Below are 22,261 nucleotides of genomic sequence, written 5' to 3'. Positions count from 1 at the left end.
ATCTTCTGTAATGGAAGGTTTCAACAACTGTACAGCCCAGAGCACATCAGCTAGCTCCATGTGGCAGGCACTTGGAATGTAATTAATACATAGTAGTGAGCTAATAGCATTTTAAACTTGAATATGCAATATCTGAAGGCAAAGTTGTTGCTATGGCAAGAGCTTTTGAGAACTCTGACTCCAAGGCTCCCTTCTTCACTGGTTTTCATGACAGGTGGAAATTGTGAACCACCCTGCTATGAAACTTCTTAAAGTATACAAGACATTTAAGTTGTTTACTTAAAAAAATGTATCAAATCACCCTCTAACAAATGAAAAAAATACTGACATGCCTTCAAATGTGTCTGGCAGTTATTTACTGAGATCAGCCCACGTGCCCCACATTCTAATGCAAAGGAGTAATAGGAGTTATTGAAAACCTTGGTAGGCAGCCACCATCATAGGAACCACAAAGATTGTAGAGTTGATGGCAATTGAGAGAATTCATGCCACTCCAATTCTGAATCTAGCCTAATTTTCTCAAAGATTTGGTTCTGACAATTCTCTCTCTGTCTCTCTCTCTCTCCTTGGACATTACTTCCCCCTCTCCCCCGCGGAAATTACTAACACAAGATTAGTTTTCTCCACCTGTAAGTTTTTAACTATAGCTAATAATTTGGTGTCCATCTGTTGTTACATTATTTAAAAGCTCTTCCAGGCTGGAAGTGTAGCTCAGCGATAGAACCTGAGTCCAGCATGCTGAAGTCTTTGAGCTGCAGCTCCAAAAGTACACGCGTGCACACGAACACACACATACTTCCTTTGCACTTAGATCATTAAGGTATTTTATAAGAGATCTGTTTTTTTTTTCCTTTTCATATTTATATATACACATGACCTAGAATTTGATTTCATGAAGTGGTAGTCAAGTTGGCTTTTTCCAGCCAGGTGTGGTGGCATATGCCTCTGATCCCAGCATTTGAGAGGCTAAGGCAGAAGATTAAAAATTCCAGTCCAAGCAGAGTGGTAGTGGTGCAAACCTTTAATCCCAGCACTCAGGAGGCAGAGGCAGGAGGATCTCTGTGAGTTAGAGGCCAGCCTGGTCTACAAAATGAGTTTAAGGACAGACAGGGCTGTTACACAAAGAAACCCTGTCCTGAAAAACCAAAAACTTCCAGTCTAGCCTGGATTATGTAAAAAGACACTGTCTCAAAAAAACAGTTCTCACCCACATGGATTGTGTCCACTGTTTATCTGTTGAAGGAGGTCATCTTTTCTTTCAAAAGTACTTTGCCTTTTGAGTTTAAATTTAAAAAAATGTAATAATTCTAAAGAAAGAAGAAGAGAGGGAAAGAAAACAAGAAGGATTTTAATTAGGGCTTCACTGAATCTGGAGATGGATGAAGAGGCAATGACAGCTTGATAATGTGGAGTCCTCCAACACCTGAGCAAGATGGAGCCTTCTACCTGCTGAGTTCAAGTGTTTCTCAATGACGCTTCACAATATTCTGTAACTGACATTTTAGTTCTTGGGTTTATTCAAAATGTTTCCTCTAATTCAGTTATTAAATAATATCAACAATTGAGGCTTTTTAAAAATATACAGCCCTGTTTAAATTCTGAATATTCAGCCAAAATAATAAATCTACTTGTTTTTTTTTCCTTGCCAACATATATCATCCATCTTAGTGTCTTACTGCACTAGCTGGTAAGTACTCTCCAGGGCAGAGGGAAATTGCTAGGGTAGACCTTGTTTCTCATATGTAAATCTCTACTAGACAACTGTCAACATTGAAGTATGGAGTTTTCAGGATTTGATTTGGTTTGGTTTTGGGAGATCCTGTTAATAACTTAAGGAATGTCTTCTATTTCTAATTTGCTGAAAATGCATGTAAATGGTTGTTTAATTTTGCCAAAACTTTCTTTGTACATCATATTTTTTGTTGTTAATGTATAAATTACATTAGTTGAATTTTGGCCATTAAACCAACTTTATATTGCTAATAAATCCATTTTGGTTTTATTATATTGTCCTTTTAAAATATTGGTGGATTTGGTCTGCTTGTATTCTTTAGGACTTTCACTTTGTGCGTAGCTATAATTTTCCATTTTTAATGTCCACACCAGATCTTATTACAAATATTTTTGTTAGCTTTAGGAAAGATCAGTCTTTGTCTCTCTCTCTCTCTCTCCTGTGCTCTAGAAATGAATGAAGGTCTGTAGGACCAATGTACTATACCTTCTCTAAACATTTGGGAAAATTCATTGACTACCAACCTGTACCTGGATTAGAAAGGCTTTAGATGCTTAGTCTTTATTTCTAACTAAGAAGAAAAAAACTGTAATATTAAGATAGATGAGCATGCAGGTACACACACACACACACAGAAGTGCTCACAATTTGATTTAGGAAAACTACAACTCAATCGTGAATTTGGAAAGCATTATAAATATATTCTCAAACACACTGCATAAACAATAATTACAAGATTAGAGAAGTACTACTTTATACTGTCAAGTGGTAAACATAAAATCTGTTTTCCAGATTAATTTGCTTTACTACATACTAAGGATTATCAAGATAATGGTTATCTGAAGGACTGATCTATGAAAAAAGCCATGAGGCTACAGGTCCTATTTCATCTGTTTAAATACTTGTATGATAAAATAATGTAGTATTAATTAGATGCCTGTTTCTCTCACTGAACTGTAAGTCCTTTGAAGGCAGTTCATATTTCTACTCCTCTGACACAGATGCCCATGATGGAAAGATGCTGGGTGGCAAAAAGGTTCAAAGAGAGAAAAGAGGTCATTTCCTCTTTTAAGACACGAAAAGCCTGATTAAGAAATGCACATGAAGAGTCACTTGTCTTGGCTGGGGCAGCCGTCCTCCAGAAACTCACCAAAATGACAAAACAAACGGAAAGAGGAGGGGCACTAGCTATGTGCTCTGGGCCTTTAGGAAAACACGGAATTAGTCCTTTGGCCATGTACATGCAAATCTACAACAAGGGGGATACTGCAGCCATCAGGGGAATAGCCACTGTTCATAAACGAATGGCCCATAAGTGTTACCATGGCAAAACCAGAAGGGTCTACAATGTTACCCAGCATGCCGTGGGCATCATTGTAAACAAGCTAAGGGCAAGATTCTTGCCAAGAGAATTAATGTGTGGACTGAGGACATCAAGCACTCGAAGGGCAGAGATGGCTTCCTGAAGCGGGTGAAGAGAAAGGAAGCCAAAGAAAAGGGCACTTGGGTTCAGCCTGCTCCACCCAGAGAGCACACTATTGTGAGCTGCTATAGCCCATTCCATACAAATTCATGACCTAATGTATAAAAAGAAAAAAGGAACCTGGACTGTAAAGTATTTTTCTTAAGTTGAAGTGTGGTGTCTCCTCCCTGAAAGAAAATGTTGAAACAAATTTTAATTGTAACAGTTCACTGTCTCTTTCCTATTCAAATTTTACCAAATTTGTCCTGCTAAATGTGCAGAAAATATTCTCTTGATTGGGGGGGAGGAGAAAGTAAGGAAGGAGAAAGAAAAAGAAAGGAAAAGAAATGGTGCCACAAATCTTTAATCCCAGAATTTAGGAGGCAAAGACTAGTGGATCTCTATGAAAAGAAGTGAGCCTGGTCCACACGTGAGTCCCAGGACAGCCATGGTTGCATATTGAGACCTTTCTCAAAAGAAAGGAATCATCTGTCCTAATACTGAAAAACCATTCATATGGAAAATACCCATGAAGATATCCAGGGTAAGGCCTTCTTGCTGGAAGCCTCTGAATTCTAATGGTTAATACTGTCAGGAGTTGAGCTGTTCTCATATCCACTGCCAGATATCCTGATGGTGACTCTGATCCAACAAGCTCAGCCTCTATTCGCGAGTTAGTGGTCTTTTGTTTGTGGCCTAATGTCATATTAATCACTCTACCTTGCAGTTATGTACCTACCTGATTCTTCTGCCTAAACTGAGTCTTAATAGATTTGACAAGAGACACAAGAGCTACATGCTACATGTAGTTAATAGTTCAATTGACAAATATATCACTGAAGTGGTAACTCCATTTTTCTCAATAGGCAACCTCCTAAAGAGAAATAGGGCATAAAAAATTAAGGAAGGGGGGGAGAGGTGGGAGAAAACCCAACAAAAACAAAATACTTCAAAACTTTTCATGAAGTTTTGCTTATTCTCCTCCCTTAAAGTAATTTTTCCACTAAAATCAGGTGAAATCCTGGTAAGATGAAAGCTTATAATGAATAAACAGAACAGCCTAGCCCAACAAGCAGGCCAAGACTACACTACAAACCATCCACATAAGCAGTTTCACAAGAAATGTTAACACAGGAAAATGTAATTAGCAACTTCCAATTACAGTTGCTAAAAACCAGAAGGGGGAAGCAAAGGCCCATCCAAACCCAAGCCCACAAGTAGAAGTTACCTCCTGGGCTTTGGGGCAGTGAGTGAGTGAGTGCAAACACTGTGAAGTGAAGGACTATAGAGAAAGGACCACAGACACTTGCACAATCGAAAAACAAAAACAAAAACAATAACAAAAAACAGCCAGTGAGGATGAGAAGGGGGTGGAAGAAAATCCAGGCTGAAAAGCCATCAGCCAAGGAACTCAAAAGATTACTAACCTTGTATGCCCAGGATCAACAGAGCTAGAACAGGAAAATAGATCATATGAGACATAGAAAACCACAGCACATGTATGTATGGTGCAGCATGTTGCTCTCTACAACAGGATGTATAAAAAGAACTGACCCTGAAGCAATAAGGTTTCTTCTGTATTATCTGCCTGCATTTTTAAAAATACATATCCTTAGCCGGGTAGTGGTGGCACATGCCTTTAATCCCAGCACTAGGGTGGCAGAGGCAGGCAGATCTCTGTGAGTTCAAGGCCAGCCTGTTCTACAAGAGCTAGTTCCAAGACAGTCTCAAAGTCTACACAAAGAAACCCTATCTCTAAAAACAAAATTATATATATACATGTATATGTATATATATATGTGTGTGTGTGTGTATACTTTTGTGAATGTCTGTGTGTATGTGACTGTATGCAAGAACATAACAGTCCCAGGATTGCTGACCCAAGAGCTTCTATCAGTTCTCTTGTTTCCTTTTATTTCCCCATTGCAGCACTGGGATTACAAATATATGCTATCATGCCCAGCTTTATGTGGGTTCAGGGAATTCAAACTCAGGTCCTCATATTTGGGTAAGTTTTACCCATTGATCCACCTCCCCAGCCCTTTTACAACCTTTTAAAATAGAGCTGTTAGGTAAAAAAGAGCATCTTGGGAACAACTGTGATTATAACTCTCACTATAATATTGCTCTATAAGCTTAATCTAGGGGTATCCTATCATAACAACATAGCTTTACCAAGTCCACTGTATAGTCAGACACAGGAAAAAGCTAAGCACAGATCTCTTATTCTTTCCAATGAAGCCTATATTTTTATTGCTAGGGATGGTCTTTTAATCATGAAAACTTTTGTAAAACATAGGTTTGCATACATTTGAAAATATAACCATAAAAGCAAATTTGTAGCAGTGTAGTTGCTTGTTCAAAGAATATGTGTGTTACATATTTTTCGAGATATAACCTAAATTGCTCCGAAAATATTGTTCCAATTTTTTTAAACTACAACCAAGAGTAAATGCAAATAGAGTCTATTCTGGAGCAGAAAACAGCAGTATTGACTTAAGGGCATTTTCTTGAAAAGAAAGTTAACTCTGGGGACAGCAGCAAGCCAAGCACTAGGGCAGGAAGAGAAAAGTCCTGAACTGAGGCCAGTCTACTTTGAGAAGAGCAACACTTCACATCCAAATTATAAATTCTCTTTCTTACAATAGCCATCAGTTAAATCTGGGAGACTTTACTATGGTTTATATGAACTGTAGTAACATAAGAACTGGGCCTACACTTAAGCTAAAAGGACTCAGAGAACCAATGTAAGTGGCAGCTTGCTGTAAAAGCTAGTGACCAAAAGAACCCTGGATGAAGGACCTGCTGAAAAGATAAACAGACTTCCAGTACCTGGCGAGGAGAGACTGATAAAACTAGCCAGCTGCAGCTAACAGAAGCAACAGAACATTAAGGAGAAGTGTAATCAAAGTCAGGGAAACAGAAAGTAAAATGAATTTATTTACAAACATGCTTCAAAAAAACAAAAATAAGATGCTTGTTTAAAGAATTGGAAAGCAGAGCAGCAGAGACAAGCTCCTTCATTTCAGAGACGACCAGGAAAGGAAGATTCACTGAAAAGGAGTATACAGAGATGAGAACCTTAAAGATTTTAGATGCAAGATATACTACTTATTCTTAGTTGACTGAACCACATGAGCACCTTGTCACTGCACTGTGTTTGATAAGAAACAAGCTATCTCTAGGGAATCCATCCTAGTGCACCTCATATATCTGCAAAATCACTAGTCCAGCTGACACACGCTGCTATGGGGAATCCTGGCACCGTACGTGTACAAAATGTAACATGTAACCCATTCAATGCTGACAACCCTGAGTGACTTTGAGAACATTTGTGATACACACTCCATATTCACAAAGCCTGCAGCTTCCAACCTATGCCACATTCTATAGACTTTTCCAAGCTTCATCTCAGACATATGCTGCCTGAGCAGAATTCTAATCAGCATATATCAAAATCTTAAATTTAAAAAATGCTTAAAATTGTGTAACTTTTTATGGGGTAAATAAGAAATTTAAGTTCCTACAGAAATCCAGTATTTGGGGGTTTTGTTGTTGTTGAGCAATGGCATTTTTTTTTTGATTAAAAATTAAAAGTATTGTGGCTAGTTTTATGTAAACATGACACAAGCTAGCATCATTTTGGAGAGGGAACTTAAACTGGGAAAATACACCACCAGATTCACCTCTGTATAAGCCTATGGTACACTTTCCTTGCTTGATGAACGATGTGGAAGGGCCCAGCTCCCTGTGGGTAGTAACACCCCTGGGCTGGTGGTCCTAGGTACTATAAGAAAGCAGGCTGAGCAGGTCATGAGGAGCAAGCCAGTAAGCAGTTACTTGCTAGTTCCTGCTTCAGTTCCTGTCTCCACGTTTCCATCTTGAACTGGATAGTGAACTACAAACTGCAGACAACCCTTTTCCTCCCCCATTTTTTTTTGTTCATGATATTTTATCACCGCAAGACAATACCCTTGCTTTTTTGTTCCAATAGTGTCTTACAAAAATAAAATAAGTATATCACATAACAAACAATAGTTTGAAGGCATGAAAATGCCAACAATAATCTTGATATATATCACTATATCATACTTCTAGTTACCTCAGCTATTTTACAGTAAAAACAAGGTAAAAATCCATGTAAGAAAACACACCCAGGCTGGGCAGTGGTGGCACACGCCTTTAATCCCAGCACTGGGAGACAGAGGCAGGCGGTTCTCTGTGAGTTGGAGGCCAGCCTGGTCTACAGAGCTAGTTCCAGGACAGGCTCCAAAGCTAGAGAAACCCTGTCTCAAAAAACTCAAAAACAAAAGAAACAAACAAACAAACAAAAAAATTCTCCACCCAGTTGCATAATGCTAAACAACAAGTAAATTCCAGGTAGACCATGAAAGATAATGTGATACAGGATGCCCTCATGTATGTTGTGAATATGTTTTACCATTGGTTAATAAAGGAGCTGACTTGGCCAATAGCCAGACAGAATAGAGTCAGTCGGGGAAAACCAAACAGATACAGGGAAAAAGAAGGCAGAGTCAGAGAGGCACCAGCAGTCTCTGGAGAAGCAAGATGTGAAGTAACAAGCCATGAGCCTCGTGGTAAAATATAGAATAATGGAAATGGATTAATTTAAGTTGTGAGAGCTAGTTAATAATAAGCCTGAACTAATAAGTCAAACCATTTGTAATTAATATTAAGCCTCAGAGTGGTTATTTGGGAACTGGTAGGTACAAGGATGCAAAATTAACAGAATGTTAAGAATACGGGTAGGGATGGCAAGATGGCTCAGTGGATAAGTAACTCTTGGCTTCCATGGTAGAAGGGGAGAACTAACTCAAGTTGTTCTCTGGCCTCCATCATGTATGTCCCATGCCATATAAATTATCTCTCAATAAAGCTGTTACTAAAAGTGTTAAAACATGTTAAACATTACAGGTACTAATAAATCAGCCTGTTAATTATATTATTCAGATTATCTTTACCTATTTCCCCAGCTATTATGGACATACCCTGAGGTGACCCCTCTTCTACTGGAGTACACTAGAAGCCTGTGAATGACTTCTAGCTAGAAGAACATGGCAAAAATGAGGTGATATTATGCCTGCAATTATGCTTCATTATTTAATACTCCATTTGAGCTGCCTAGAGAGCCTCCTTCTGGTCTTGAAGCAGAGATATGCTGTGAACCGCCTATGGAAAGGCTCACATGACAGGACTGTGGGCAGCCACTATTACTGGCTGGAGGCCCACAAGAGCTCAGATCCTCAGTCACAGAGCTACAGGAAAATGAATTTTGCCAACAACCTGAATGAACCTGGAAGAAGCAGGTCTTCCTTAATTAGAATTCCTAATGAGAATACAGTACTGTTTGACATTGTGAAACCCTGAGGAGACCATTTAGGCATCCTAGACTTCCTAGCCACATAAGGTAGAAGATAGTAAACATATCATTAAAAGTCTTTTAAGCAATATATTTCATAGAAAAGACAACACCTGTGTGTTAGCACACTAACCTCGTACAGCATCAGTACCTCTATACCTGGGATTTTATAATTTTCTTCTTACTCTTAATGAATTTTGGCTTAAATATTGGGAGTTGAATAAGGAGAAAAACAAATTTTTCTCTGTTATCAATAACATAAAAATCAACAAAGGGTACGGTTTTTCCGTATCAACAACAAATAAGCAAGGCCACAGCAGCCTTTGATGGATATTCTCCCATGGAGTCCATCCTGGCACTGACCAGATGTCCGTCAGTTCTGTCTGTCTACCTGGAGATAGTGGTAGATCCCACAGACTTAAGGCTCAGCCCCCATCTTGGAACTCTTCTTTACACATTTTGTTGTTTGTTTGGCATTTGAGGGGTGGGTTGTTTTGTTTTGAGACTAGGTTTTCCATAATACCCTCCCAGTTTGATAAATTTACTTGATTAGATTACAGAACTCGGGAAAACACATGCTTAGCTACCCACTATAAAGGATACTACAGAGAATACGATGAAGAAATGGATGGCAGGCTGGGGTGCCCTCTATGAGACCGTACTATATGGAAACACTCCAGTGCTGGTCACTAGACTCTTATAGGGATGACTGAAGCAAGGGCAACCATGTCTTTCCATTCTTACTTGCGCAGCAGCAATACGAGGTATGTCTGAAGAATTATTACTAATTGAAATCTTTCCCCAGATCCTTCAGTATTCCCTTCCTCGTGAATTTGGAGAATAAAGGCCCTTGCCACTTATATCATACAAAGTAGGTCAAAAAATTCCTTTATGGCCAGCTCCAAGGCAGAAACCAAATTAGAATGTTCTGACCTGCCTTGGGGAGTTAGTTATAAGCTGTTAACCATGAACAGAAAGTATGACCATAGTATCAAATACGTTGGTTCATGATACTATATTAACTACACATTATAACTCTTGACTCTTTTGTACATTATAACTCTTGACTCTTTTGTACAGATTAATAATTTACGATCTGAATTCTACTAAAAATGTCAGGTTGGGTGATACATCTTTAATTCTTGCATTGTAGAGACTGAGGCAGAAAGCTTAGGAATTGACCACTAACCGGTGTTACAAGAGACTCTGGGCAAAATAAATAAATAAAATGTTGATTCTACTTTGCATTCACACCCATGTTGTATTATCTTTGCAAGCCAGTCTCGTGCCGCACAGGCTGTCTCCTCAGTCCCCAGTCTTCCTGCCTCGCCTCCTCAGAGCTGGGATTACGAGTGTGACCATGTCTGGCTCCTTGCTTATCTCTAATTTTTAGTTTTTGTGCCACTTTGTTGTATGTCTGTGTCTTGTACAAAACCTAGGGTTAAAAACTTTTTCTTTAGCCAGGTTTGTTACTTAACAGGTAACTTTAACATTCATTTTCTATAATTCAATAATTAACTCTACTTCAGTATTTCATTTTGTTACCTTTACCCATGTCCTTCACACCTCTTAAACCCTTACAGCATGTTAGGAATAAATAAGGCTTTCGATTCCTCTTATGATTTAAAATTTGCATTTTATTTCTACAATTTGTATTTAGTATCTCTAAATTTAAAAATCTACAATATCATTAAAATTAGAAATTTTGGGGTGATATTTGTATGTGTGTGTATAAGAGATTTTTTTAGTGTGTGTGTGTGTGTGTGAGTGGTATGTGTGTGAGATTGTGTGTATGTGAGTGATTGGTGTGTATGTATGAGTGATTTTATATGTGACTGGGGGTGCATGAGTGTATGTGACTGGCTGGGGTATGGTGTGAGTAATTAGGGTATGTGTGTGAGTGACTGGGTGAGGGAGGTTCACTCACGTAACTATACACGTATGCAAAGGTACACATGTGCAGGCGTGAGAACAACTTTTGGGATTCAGTTTTTATATTCCACTTTGTTTTTAAAGTAGGGTCTCTCTTTCCTGCCACTTTATTTCAAGCTGGTTTGAACAACTCTCCCATAAAAATGCTGGTGTTCTCCTGTCGAGGGAATTACAGACATGCACTACCACACCAGGCGTTTCACACGGGCCTCGGAATGAACTCAGGTTTTCAGGTTTTCACTCACTGAGCCATCTCCCCATGTCCAACCAGAATCTTTCTGAGGTACTCACAATAAGCTTAGAGGGCCTGGCAGCAAGATAACTGGGTCAAGATAACTGATATATGAGTGTCTTGGTGTACACACACATACTCTAAATAAAATAAAATTTAAACAAAGTTTATAGTGTTTCTAACTTCAGAGTAACTACGTTCAAGGAGGTAATCTGTGAAATATTCTAAATTGGAAACATTTTCAGTCCTCATTTCAGACAAGGGATCTACCCTACTCCTAACTGCTTTTCTAAATAGATAAACACTGTTCAAATTTTAAGTTGATTTCTTATTTTAAGTTAATGGAACTTTCTCTTAATGTATAATCAAGAGACTGCAAAATAAATGACCCAACACACGTCCCTAAGAAGCAGCCCCTATGTTGAAATTGGTATTCATTAACTAGTACTACAGTCTTCTGGTGGCCTCGCGGTCCTATCCCATCAGCTCCATTTAGAACTGCCGCACCTAGAGTGCACTTCAGATGCCATCTAACTCCAATAGGGTTTCTCACTATCGACCTTAAAAGCCACATTAGAAACATTTATCTGCCAAGATGATGCAGAAAGCAGAATGCGTAAGGAGGGGATGAAGTTCTAAGTCAACGCAGAAGGAACTGAGTAAATGTGTATTACTGACACGAGCACAGACATGTCTCATGGGAATAACAACGCCTTCCCCAAGGGAGGCACAAAGGGATGGCAAAGCCTTCCTCTGCCCTAAGTGCAAGTGCTTAGGAATGAAGGGCCAGCATGTGTTTTTTTTTTTTTAAAAAAAAAAATCAGCTGTGGCTTCCTCTACCTACAAGACTACAACCTGAGAAGGCTCCCTACAGTGACCTCCTAGTGAGACTAGCTAAGTCCTCCCATGTGTTGCACTTAATAAAAACACTAAGATGTGATGTGGAATTCCCATCTGTATGTTATGTTTTATTACCAATGGTTATTAAAGAAGCTGTTCTGGCCAATGGCTTAGTAAAGTCAGGTAGGAAATCATAACAGGGATATAGAGAGAAAGTAGGCGGAGTCAAGGACACGGCATGCAGCTGTGGAGAAGACACCAGCCCCCAGTAGAATCTTACCCCTTACCAGTAGGCCACAGCCTCATGGCGATTCACAGATTAATAGAAATGGGTTAATTTAAGATGTAAGAGTTAGCCAGGAATATGCCTAAGCTATTGCCAAGCAGTGTAGTAATTAATATAGTTTCTGTGTGATTATTTGGATCTTAGAGGTCGGGAACAAACGATAAGTCACTGCCTACAAAGGTTGTTACACAGGCGCTAATGAGGAAAGGGAGATAAATACAAAGAGAAAGGAGGCTAAAATAACAATAAGGATGTTTGGGAAAGTCACGATGAATCATACTATAACAATCTGCCTTAAAAAAAGACATGCCAAGTCTGTGTATAAATATGCATATATAGTTTAAATAAAATGCTCTCATCTGGGCTGACAATGTTCCCTCCAAAAGCCAAAGACTATTTAACAAAAACCCCAACTACAGGCATGAGAAGCCCTCTTTTGAGTTTTGATCAAGAGACTCTCCAAATATTACAGACTACTGCCATTGCCCTCAGCTATCTCCCAGAGGCAGAAGGCAAGTCCCTATTTCTAAAGATACCATGCAATTCATACATAGGGTCTGAGGCCCAAGAGGAACTGACCTGAAAACCTGCTCCCAGAGGACTAGCTTTCATGATACCAGAAGGCACCATGCAAGCCTCCAAAGGAGGGAAACAAACAACAGTCCTACCCAGCTATGATGCCTAAGAACCACAACAATGACCACTCTGGCACAATAAACCTAGGGCACAGTAGGAAGGGCATGTATATTTTGGCAATAACCAGCATCTCTCTAATTGGACTTAAGACCTGCTCAACAAGAAGGTGCCTGGCACTAGAAACCTAGTCAACTCCCCAGGGCAAGTGACATCATGGATCTTGGAGGAGAACCTACAAGCGCCACTCCACTAACCCAGCATAATCACTAGCTACACTCTAAACATTTGTCCTTATACCAACAGACAAGTGCAGCAGCCCTCACTCTCATCAAGGGAACTTCTCTTTGTAACAGACCATTACAGACAACCACAACTAATCAAAGTGCAGAGCCGTGAAGCCCAGTCCTAACAGATATATCTCCAAAACAATTCCCTTACTTAAGGCTCAAGGATCACTGTGCAAGAATGGCCAGAAAGATTGTAAGACCCAAAGGATAAAGGAGCTTGCTGCAAGTGTGTCTTTTAGTAATGTCAGAAGTTATACAAGGACAATAGACATAACACAGACAGAGAAAGCACATGAAGCCTCAACCCTAGATCAAAAATTAAAGGCAACTATGGGCTACTGAGAGCAGGAGGAACAGCCTTTCCGAGGGAAGTGCACACCAATTGGTTTTCCCATACCAATACGGTCAGTCCCAAAACCATGCATACAAGTAACATTACACAGACTGAGAAGGGTGCATTTATGTGTTTAGGAATATGGATGTATCTGCATGTGTATGAAACAATAATTAATGAAAAAAGGCCATGGGTATGTGTATGTAACAATTAATGAAGAGAGGCCAGGGGGAGGGAGGGAGGGCGGGAGGGAGGGAGGGAGTGTGTGTTTGTTTCTGTGTCTGTCTGTATGTGTGTGTGTAACAATAAGTAATGAAAAAAGAGACCATGAATCTGAGAGACAGCAAGGAGGGGTGTATTCAAGAGTTTGGAGGGAGGAAAAGGAAGTTGGAAGTAATGTAATTATATTGTAATTCCAAAAAAAAATAAATGATTGGAAAAAAAAGGAAATGACATGGCAGGGTCAGATTCACAGGAACTAAAGCAAACAGGAATAGTTTATGGTGGGTTTTGATGCACGAAGTTTATAATATATACTTATTTTGCCAGAATTCTATTTTCAAACTTCTTTGAAGAAAATAAAGTCATTTAAGTCATTTTAAAGTCTTCATTATGTTGTTCAAACATGATTTTAAAAACAATGACATTTATTAAACATCATTTATGAGCAAGACATTATCATGCAATTATACACAAGGTCCTGAGTTCCCATCTCAGCATAAAACCTGCCAGTTGGTGGTAATAGGCAAATTATTTCACTTGCCTACAGTTTCTTCTCCATCCTTACACACATGGATAGGAGCAGTGCCCACACTTCCTAAGAAGGTACAAGATTCGGGGCAGAATGCTTAAAGTAAGTTCATGGAATGTAGAAAAGACCTTAATAACGTAACTGTACATAAGACATCATTTACCAACAGAACCTGTGGCATTATGCCTATTTAATTAATGAAGAAAATATGACTTAAAGAACTTGCCTACAGTATACAACTTAGCAGGTGAGAGTGGGAATTTTAACCTGTGTCTCAGATTCCAACAAACACACTATTCTCATGTCTAACGCAAAATCAAAAACTTACTTAAAACAATTTTCATTGTACATCACTTATTAATATTTTAACCCAGCACTGTGAACCATTAGCACTTAATGTCATCTAGAATGTAAGAAAGTGTTGCACTCTGGTGACTCAAGATGCTACCTCACTCAGCCTGCCTCACGCCAGTAAGAGCCTTGGCTCCTCTTTTAGAGGACCTGGGTTAGATCCCAGCACCCACACGTCTCACAACAGTCTGTAATCCTTTAATCCCAGCACTCGGGAGGCAGAGGCAGTCCATCTCTGTGAGTTCAAGGTCAGCTTGGTCTACAAATCGAGTTCCAGGACAGCTAGAGCTATTACATAAAGAAATCATGTCTCAAAAAAACCAAAACCAAACAAACAAAGAATATGAAAACAGATTTCATATTTCCAGGAAAATAATCCAATTCTAGTGTATCTGCCACTGACACAGATAAGTGACTTGCTAGTTCTCAAGGGAAACACAGAGCTGTAACTTTACGCTCAGCTTGGCTATGCTTTCCCAAGCCCTCTCTTTGCAGCAGCTATTTCTCACAGCACATAAAAATTAAGTGTTAATTTTTTTCCCCCTGAGACAGGGTTTTTCTATGTAGCTCTAACTGTCCTGGAACTCATTCTGTAGATCAGGCTGGCCTCAAACTCACAGAGAACTGACAGTCTCTGTCTCCCAAGTGATGGGATTAAAGACGTCGCACCACCACCGCACAGATAAACACAGGGTTCTTTAAAAAAATAAATAAATAAATTCATTCAGTGGTGAGTGTGTGTATGCGTGCGTGCGTGCATGCGTGTGTGCGTGCACATGCACATGTCACAGTATGAAGTCAGAGGACAGCTCTCTCGTTCTACTAGACGGGTCCTGGAGATCAAACTCATCAGGCTAACTTGATAGCTCTCAAATATTTTGATATTCTATTTCACCCTTAAGTCAGACCTACTCCCTATGTCAGGTATGTTCTCACTGCAAGTATTTCCTTATTCCCAAACTGACACTTGTTTAGGTAGTGTCAAAATCAAGAAGATACAACAACAGTAACAGATTCATATTACACTTTATATTGTTAAAATACTGCTATATGACTGTCCTATCTGAAATGATGCAACACAGCAATGCATGATATGAGGTTTGTTACAAAGCAGCACAGACTTCTGAGCAAAGTTGAAGAGGCAAAAACTGTGAGTCCAGTACAGCAATTTCACTTCTGATCTAAAGTCAGGGACTAATGCAAATAGCAAAATCTGATTTTTAGGTGTTAGCGTTCCTTCTGTGATTAATAAACTTTTTTAAATCTGAAAAAGAATAGGAAATGTAGCTTATAATTTGTTATATAGGAAACAGGCAGGAGAATTATAAATTCTAGGTTAGCCTGGGTACTGGATAATAGTTTCCTGGAAACATTCTATTCTGCAGAGAAGCTCCTTAAGCAAGAAGATAAACAACTCAAAATAGCTTCAGGAAGTCCCTGAAACCAACGAGATTCACTAGGCTCCTCTCTGCCAGAGTAGGCAAGCAAAGAGGAGAGTCCCCCTCGGATGGAAAGAAGTTGAGCTACAAAGACCCTCAGACCAGACCTGCTGCCGGAAAGAAGCAGAAACCAACTGAGCTGCCTGGAAGAGGCTTAGATCAACTGAGCCACCTGGAAAGGACACTGTACATCCTCCTGAGCTACCTGCAGGCTCTGCAAGGTACACCAAGTTCCCTGTTCTGTGAGCAGTCACTCATGCTGAGATGGGCCTTTGTGATGCTGATATCTTTGAATCATTTCTGCTCCAGTAAGTAAGCCCTCTCATATTCCTGTAAGTAACCCCAATAAAACTCATTGTTTCATGAAGCTGAACTTTGGTGGTGCCCATACTTTGGTCTGCCATGAGCTTATCTGGGTTGAGATGATGTGTGTGCATCTTCCCAAAAAGAGTTTTGTCATACAACATTGGGTAACTGAATCTTTGTCTCAAACATGTAATGTAAGAGAAAACCAGATGAGATGAGATGAGGTGAGACCAGGAGAAGCAGGACCAGAGTCAAGAGTCAGTAAGATGGCAGAGCAGGTAACGGCACTTGCCTCACAGGACTGATCCCTGGAACCCATGTTAAAATAGGAGAGAACCAAATCCACAAAGTGTTCTTCTGACTTCCACACATATGCTATGGCATGTGACACCCCCCCCAATAAATGGAAAGAATAATAAAATACTAAAATAATAAAAGCTGCCATCTGTATCATTCACCTCTTAATGGACTTCATTCCACTTACCAAGATCAACCTTTTTTTTAAATTGAGACAGGGTCCCAAATTTATGTAGCCCTGGCTGGTCTGAAACTTGTTATGTAAACCAGGCTGGCCTGGAACTCGAAGGACCATCTACCTGCTTCTACCTCCTGAGTGACTGGACTAAAGGCTGTGCCAACACAATTAGCCCCGCCTTCCCTTTTATCTAATTCTTACTGTATCTTACTGTAATATAATATATAACTGACATTTACTTTTTATTGTCTGTTTTCCCCAATTATACTGTAAAATCATGAAAAAAACAGGAATTTTTATCTATCTTGTATCCTAATGTATGCCCTAATTCATAGAAACATAGCTAGCTACCCACCAAATACTATTTGCTAGCTCCAATCACCAGAATAAGCTATCAGTGCATAGACAAGAGACCCTTCTCATTCAGCCCTGAGCAACAGTGTACACAAAGTAGGCAGAAGATGCAGGGAACAGTCTTGGATTGTCCTACATTGTGCTGGCCAAACATTATCCTTTAAAATTCTCTCCCCCTCATGACCTTTATAATATAAAAAATAAAAGGGCGCACCTTTAATCCCGGCACTTGTGAGGCAGGGGCAGGCAGATCTCTGTGAGTTTTAGGACAGTCCAGACTATACAAAGAAACCTTGTCTTGAAGAAAACAAAAATCTCTCATCCTCTTCCTGCCTCCATTCATGTATGGTGGGAGGTGTCCTAATTATGAAAATCACAAATTAGTCATATAAAGACTGAAAACTGAGAACCATTTTGAGGCAGATGGAAAGTACTTAAGAGAGACAGAATCTCAAGAAGTTCACTTTGGTTTCTGTACTGTCAATGAAATGGCAGAAGCCAGAACCAAATAGCTTTGCAGCATCTGTAATTTACTGACCAGGTGTCTTCATTGTTTTCTGCATTTATCACTCTTATTTTCAAACATTCACTTCTAAACTCTAGTATATTAAATTTTAGAAAGTCTCTTTCAGTGAACTCCCTGTGAAAATTTAAAAATGAAAACCATGGCTCTGGATGACTGTAAAAGGAAAAGTCTGGAAAGCTATGCAAGCTGACAGAAGCAGTGAGATCAACAACAACAAAACATGTGTAAACTCTCAATGATTAATTTCCTATCTCCAACAGAGGAGCAGGATTTTGATCAAAATAAAGAGGGTCATTTGGTTCTGTCCTGGCAGCTACCAATGCATCCGTGCACAGTTACATCCATGCACAGAAACAAGGAAATAGAAAAAGCCTTTGGAACTGAGGGTGAAAAACTAAATTTAATCTCATCCAGATCAGCAGCAGATATTTCAGACACATCCAGACCACAGAAATCTGTTGAAAGGGGACACTAGAAAGGCCCCAAGGCAAGTTTCTCATTCTTTTTCTTTCCCTTTTATTTTTGATATTATAAAGGTCTTGCATAGCCCAGGTGGCTTAGAACTTGCTATAGAGTAGAGAAGTCCTTGAATCCTCTTGCTTCTACCTACTAAATTCTGGGATTACAGATACGCATCACTAAGCCCACCTAAAAGCAGGTTTTGTTAGCGATAAAAAAAAACAAAACACAACTGGCAGGCATGATAGCTCAAATCTTTAATCCCAAAACTTGGGAAGTGTGAGTTCAAGGACAACCCTGGTCTTTCATAAAAGTCTCAGAACAGTACCAAGGCTAGTGAGGCCTTGCCTAATACAAAAACAAAAAAACAACCCACAATGAAACAAACCCACCGTTAATTTGGACATGATTTTAAAATGAAAAAACTCAGGGCTGGAGAGATGGCTCAGAGGTTGTTAAGAGCACTGACTGTTCTTCCAGAGGTCCTGAGTTCAATTCCCAGCAACCACATGGTGGCTCACAGTCATCTATAATGAGATCTGGTGCCCTCTTCTGGCAGGCAAGCATACATAGAAGGAATGTTGTATACATAATAAATAAATAAGAAACAAACAAACAAACTCCGGCCCAAAGTAGTAAACAGACAAATGAACACACACACATACAGACACACAAACCACCCTGAAGAATCAGGTTACATTCTCAATAATCAAGATTTAGTTTAGGCTTTGGGAACAAAAGTAAACCATAATAGAAATAGGTAAAGTATAAAAAGAAAGCAGGTGCAGAGGGCACTATGGCCCAGCGCTTGGTAGGATGAGGAGGACTGCTACAAGTTCCAGCCATTAGACCCTAGATCCAAAATCAAACCAGAAGGCTGAGGAGATGGCTCTGTGGCTAAGGCACTTGCTGCGCCTAACAGTGAGGTCCAGAGTCTGACTCTGCAGAACCCACATAAAGCTAGACAGAGGCATGTGTCTCCAATCTAAGCTGTCCCTCAGCAAGAGGGAAGCTGAAAAGGGATGCTGAGATGTCCGCAGGAGCATACAGAGTGGTGAACAAGAAATCTCAATTCAAATAAAGTGGATGATGAGGACCAACACCCCAGTTTTCCTATGACCTATACACACTCACAGTGACATGCACAAGCCTGCACGTGCACGCACACACATCATCATCACATTTAAAAAAACAAAGACAAAAATGATGACGATGTATAAGCAACTACAAAAGTGAAACAAATTTGGAATGTCTGTGATACTTTCAACTAGAGATGCATGAACTGCTAACTACTCAGAAAGCACATGTTTCTTTGTTAAAATAAGCCTCATGTCCAGCCTGTGCAGAGGAAGAGGAAGAACAGAGACACAACAGGGACCTGGAGACTAGGCAGGAGCACCTCTTCTGAGGGTTGAGCTCCAGGTGTTCTGGAACAGTCCAATAATCCAATACACAAACCAGCAGTACCATCTGTACTCTGCGTCTCAACATTATACCCTCAGGTCACCCCAGGGGCTCGAGGTCCAGAATCACACAGGTGAATCCAGCAGAACAATCAGGGTGGCATGCATTTCCACGGTGGCAGACATCAACAAGGACCTCACCTTGTCACTGTCATCATGACAAATGTGGTCGTGATGGACGGATCGGCACTGAAAAGAAGCACCAACACTACCTATGGAGAAAAGGAAGGGAGAGTTAAGCAGCAGTAAGTCCTTACATTAAACTGCTTTACCAATAGAGACTTATGTCCAGTATCCCATTTAAACAAGCTCGTAAGCAGTAGGAAAAGATTACTTATGGATTTTCAAAAGCTACACATGCAAGTCCATGAGTGCATGGAGGTCAGACAACAACCTGTAGGACCAGATTCTCCTCCTACATGTGGGTCCCAGGTACCACGCTCAGGCAGTCATCTTACCCACTCAGCCCTATTTGTAGCTTCTTCACAGCAGGAAGAACCAGACACTGATCCACAAAAAGCAGCAGTGAGGAGGTAGATGTGGAACTGAATCCTGGCTAGCAACCCTGCCCCATCACTCTGAAGCACGGCAAGGTCTATTTCCCAAGTGAGACCCCTAAGTAAACACATCAGTAAGGCAAACCCCTTCTGACGAAGACTATAATTACATTCCTGTTTGGTGTACACATACCTTGAGGCTGACCCTATAAATATAACATATAAAATACAATTTACCCAGGCTTAATGGCACACGCACTTTGGGAACTAAAGCAGAAAGATCAAAAGTTCAAAGACAAAGGACAAAGGAACAAAGGAGTCTTTGAGACAGTAGAGTTTCTTTTTTTAAGTCTATGTCAAATAAGATTTCAAGTATTGCTAGGCATGGTGGCGCACACCCTCAATCACAGCAATTGGGAGGCAGAGGCTGGTGGATCATTATGAGTTTGAGGCCAGTCTAGTCTACATAAAGAGTTCCTGGCTAGCCAATGCTATATAGTTAGACTCGGTCTTTAAAAAAAGAAAGGAAGGAAGGAAGAAAAAAGTCTAAGAAAAAAGTAGAGGATTTTGTTTTGTTTTGAATATATAATTTCAACAAAGAAGAAATGCAGAGACAGGAAGGTCACCACAATCACACCAGACCCAATCTGGTCTATACATGGAATTCTAGGTCAGCCAGAAAAAAAAATCTATGTGTGTACATGTGTTGCGTGTGTGTGTGCAGTGTGTGTGTTTGTGTGGGGGGGTTAATGTGCTTTTATTGCTAGGGATTGAACACAGGGTCTCATGCATTCTAGGTAAATGCTCTCATGGAGCTATATCTCAAACACATAGCCTGTCCCAATCTTCTGAAAAGCTGGTGTTAAACATAAAGTCATGAATGGAGAGTAAGCACGCAGAAACTAGACATGGTGGTGCACATCTGGAATCCCAGCAACTGGGAGGCAGAAGTTGGTGATCTCTATGAGTTCAAGACCAGCCTGGTATATACACTGAGTTCAGGCAAGCCAGAACTATATAGCGAGACTCTGTTTCAAAAATAAAAGTAAAATAAAGTAAAAATAAGAAAACAACCTCACTTATAAGAATAAGAATAAAAATAAGTAAAATTGGGCTAGTGAGATAGCTCAGTAATAAAGTACTTGCTGCCTGACAATCTTGGGTTCAATTCCAGGACCCACAGAGAAGGAGAGAAAGAAGGACTCCTGCAAGCTGTCCTCTGACTGCACATATACCAATACTCTCATGCACGCCTCACAGCAAATAAATACTATTAAGTCATATTTCTATAACTAGTTTCTTATTAACATGCTGTACTGGAGACCACTGGTCTGGGAAAAAGAACTGTAAGAACTGTTACAAGCACATGCCAAGTAGTTTCAAAACTGAATAGACAACAGTTCATTCTCACATGAAACTCGTGTATTTAAACCTGTCAGAAAACTCAGGTACAGACAGAAGCTCCTTGAAGAACACTGTCTAATGACTGTAACCGGGGCCACCAACACAACCTGAGCACCACAAGTCCTGGAGAAAATGAAAATCTAAACAGGTGATTTACAAAATCTCTTCTAAAAGAGAATATTAAAATAAATGAAACCAGGCTGGAATTCTAGCAGTTGGGAGGACAAAACAATAGTATTGAAAGTTAAAGTCAGGGCTGAGGAAATGGCTTAAATGCTTAGTTCAAAAGTCCTTGAACTCAAGCATGAGGAGTCGAATTAGAATCTCCAGAACCCATATAAAAACCAGATATGGAACACTAGCATCACTAATCAAAGCACAGCACTCCTCTAGGGAAATGGGATGCAAAGACAGGAGAATCCCAGGAGCAGATAGGCCATCTGGTCTGGTGTTCCAGAGGAGAAACAAAGACCCCATATCTCAAGGTGAAAGGCAAGGACTGACCCCTGAGGTTGCCCTCTGTACTCCATATACATTAAGCGTACAACCTCAAACGCGTACACCATTAGAAAGTTCAAGGCTAGCCTGGGCTACATAGCTAAAAAATCCAAACAAACATAAATGAACAAACAAACAAGCCAGAGTCCTGCTTGCAGGCTGCTCCACCACCGCCACCACCCGCTGGACACTGTAACCTCTGCAGCCCAAACCTACTGAGCCCATCACCCTCCCCCTGGCCAAACTGCCAGGAGCAACTGTTACAAACTATTACGAACAATGATGCAATGATGCAATGATGCCAACCCACCAGAAGTACTCCCTGATAAGTACCCCATCAGCAAGGCTTGTGGACCACTTGCAATTTCACTTGTGCAATGACAACTATGATATCTCCCCCATTACTGTGCATTTTCATGTAATGTGTATATGTAGTCTCAGGATTACAACTCAATCTTATGGACACATATATCTGTGGATGGTCAGGAAGATGACTTTTCATTTGGCTGTACAATTTTAATATAGAGACTATATATTAAGACATGCTTCATAACTAGATTTAATTGTCCCATGAGGACTGTGGACACTTAAAAGCCTGCTTTATTCCTTTTGGCTCA

General features: G+C 40.0%; 1 protein-coding gene across 5 annotated transcripts in view; it reads right to left on the bottom strand.

The window, feature by feature from the left end:
- The window catches only part of Rnf38 (ring finger protein 38), a 114,482-nt gene that overhangs the window by 40,209 nt on the left and 52,012 nt on the right, over positions 1-22,261 (bottom strand). For all 5 annotated transcript variants that reach the window (XM_085677207.2, XM_085677212.2, XM_085677208.2 and 2 more), the window contains exon 2: positions 19,387-19,457. In XM_085677207.2, the coding sequence (XP_085533333.1) occupies positions 19,387-19,457 (71 nt within the window). The remainder of the gene's footprint in view (positions 1-19,386; positions 19,458-22,261) is intronic.

This window comes from Myodes glareolus, chromosome 16, assembly GCF_982192425.1.
Source record: "Myodes glareolus chromosome 16, mMyoGla1.1, whole genome shotgun sequence".
In the NCBI taxonomy this organism is placed as follows: domain Eukaryota; kingdom Metazoa; phylum Chordata; class Mammalia; order Rodentia; family Cricetidae; genus Myodes; species Myodes glareolus.
This window is presented reverse-complemented; position numbering and strand designations above follow the sequence as displayed.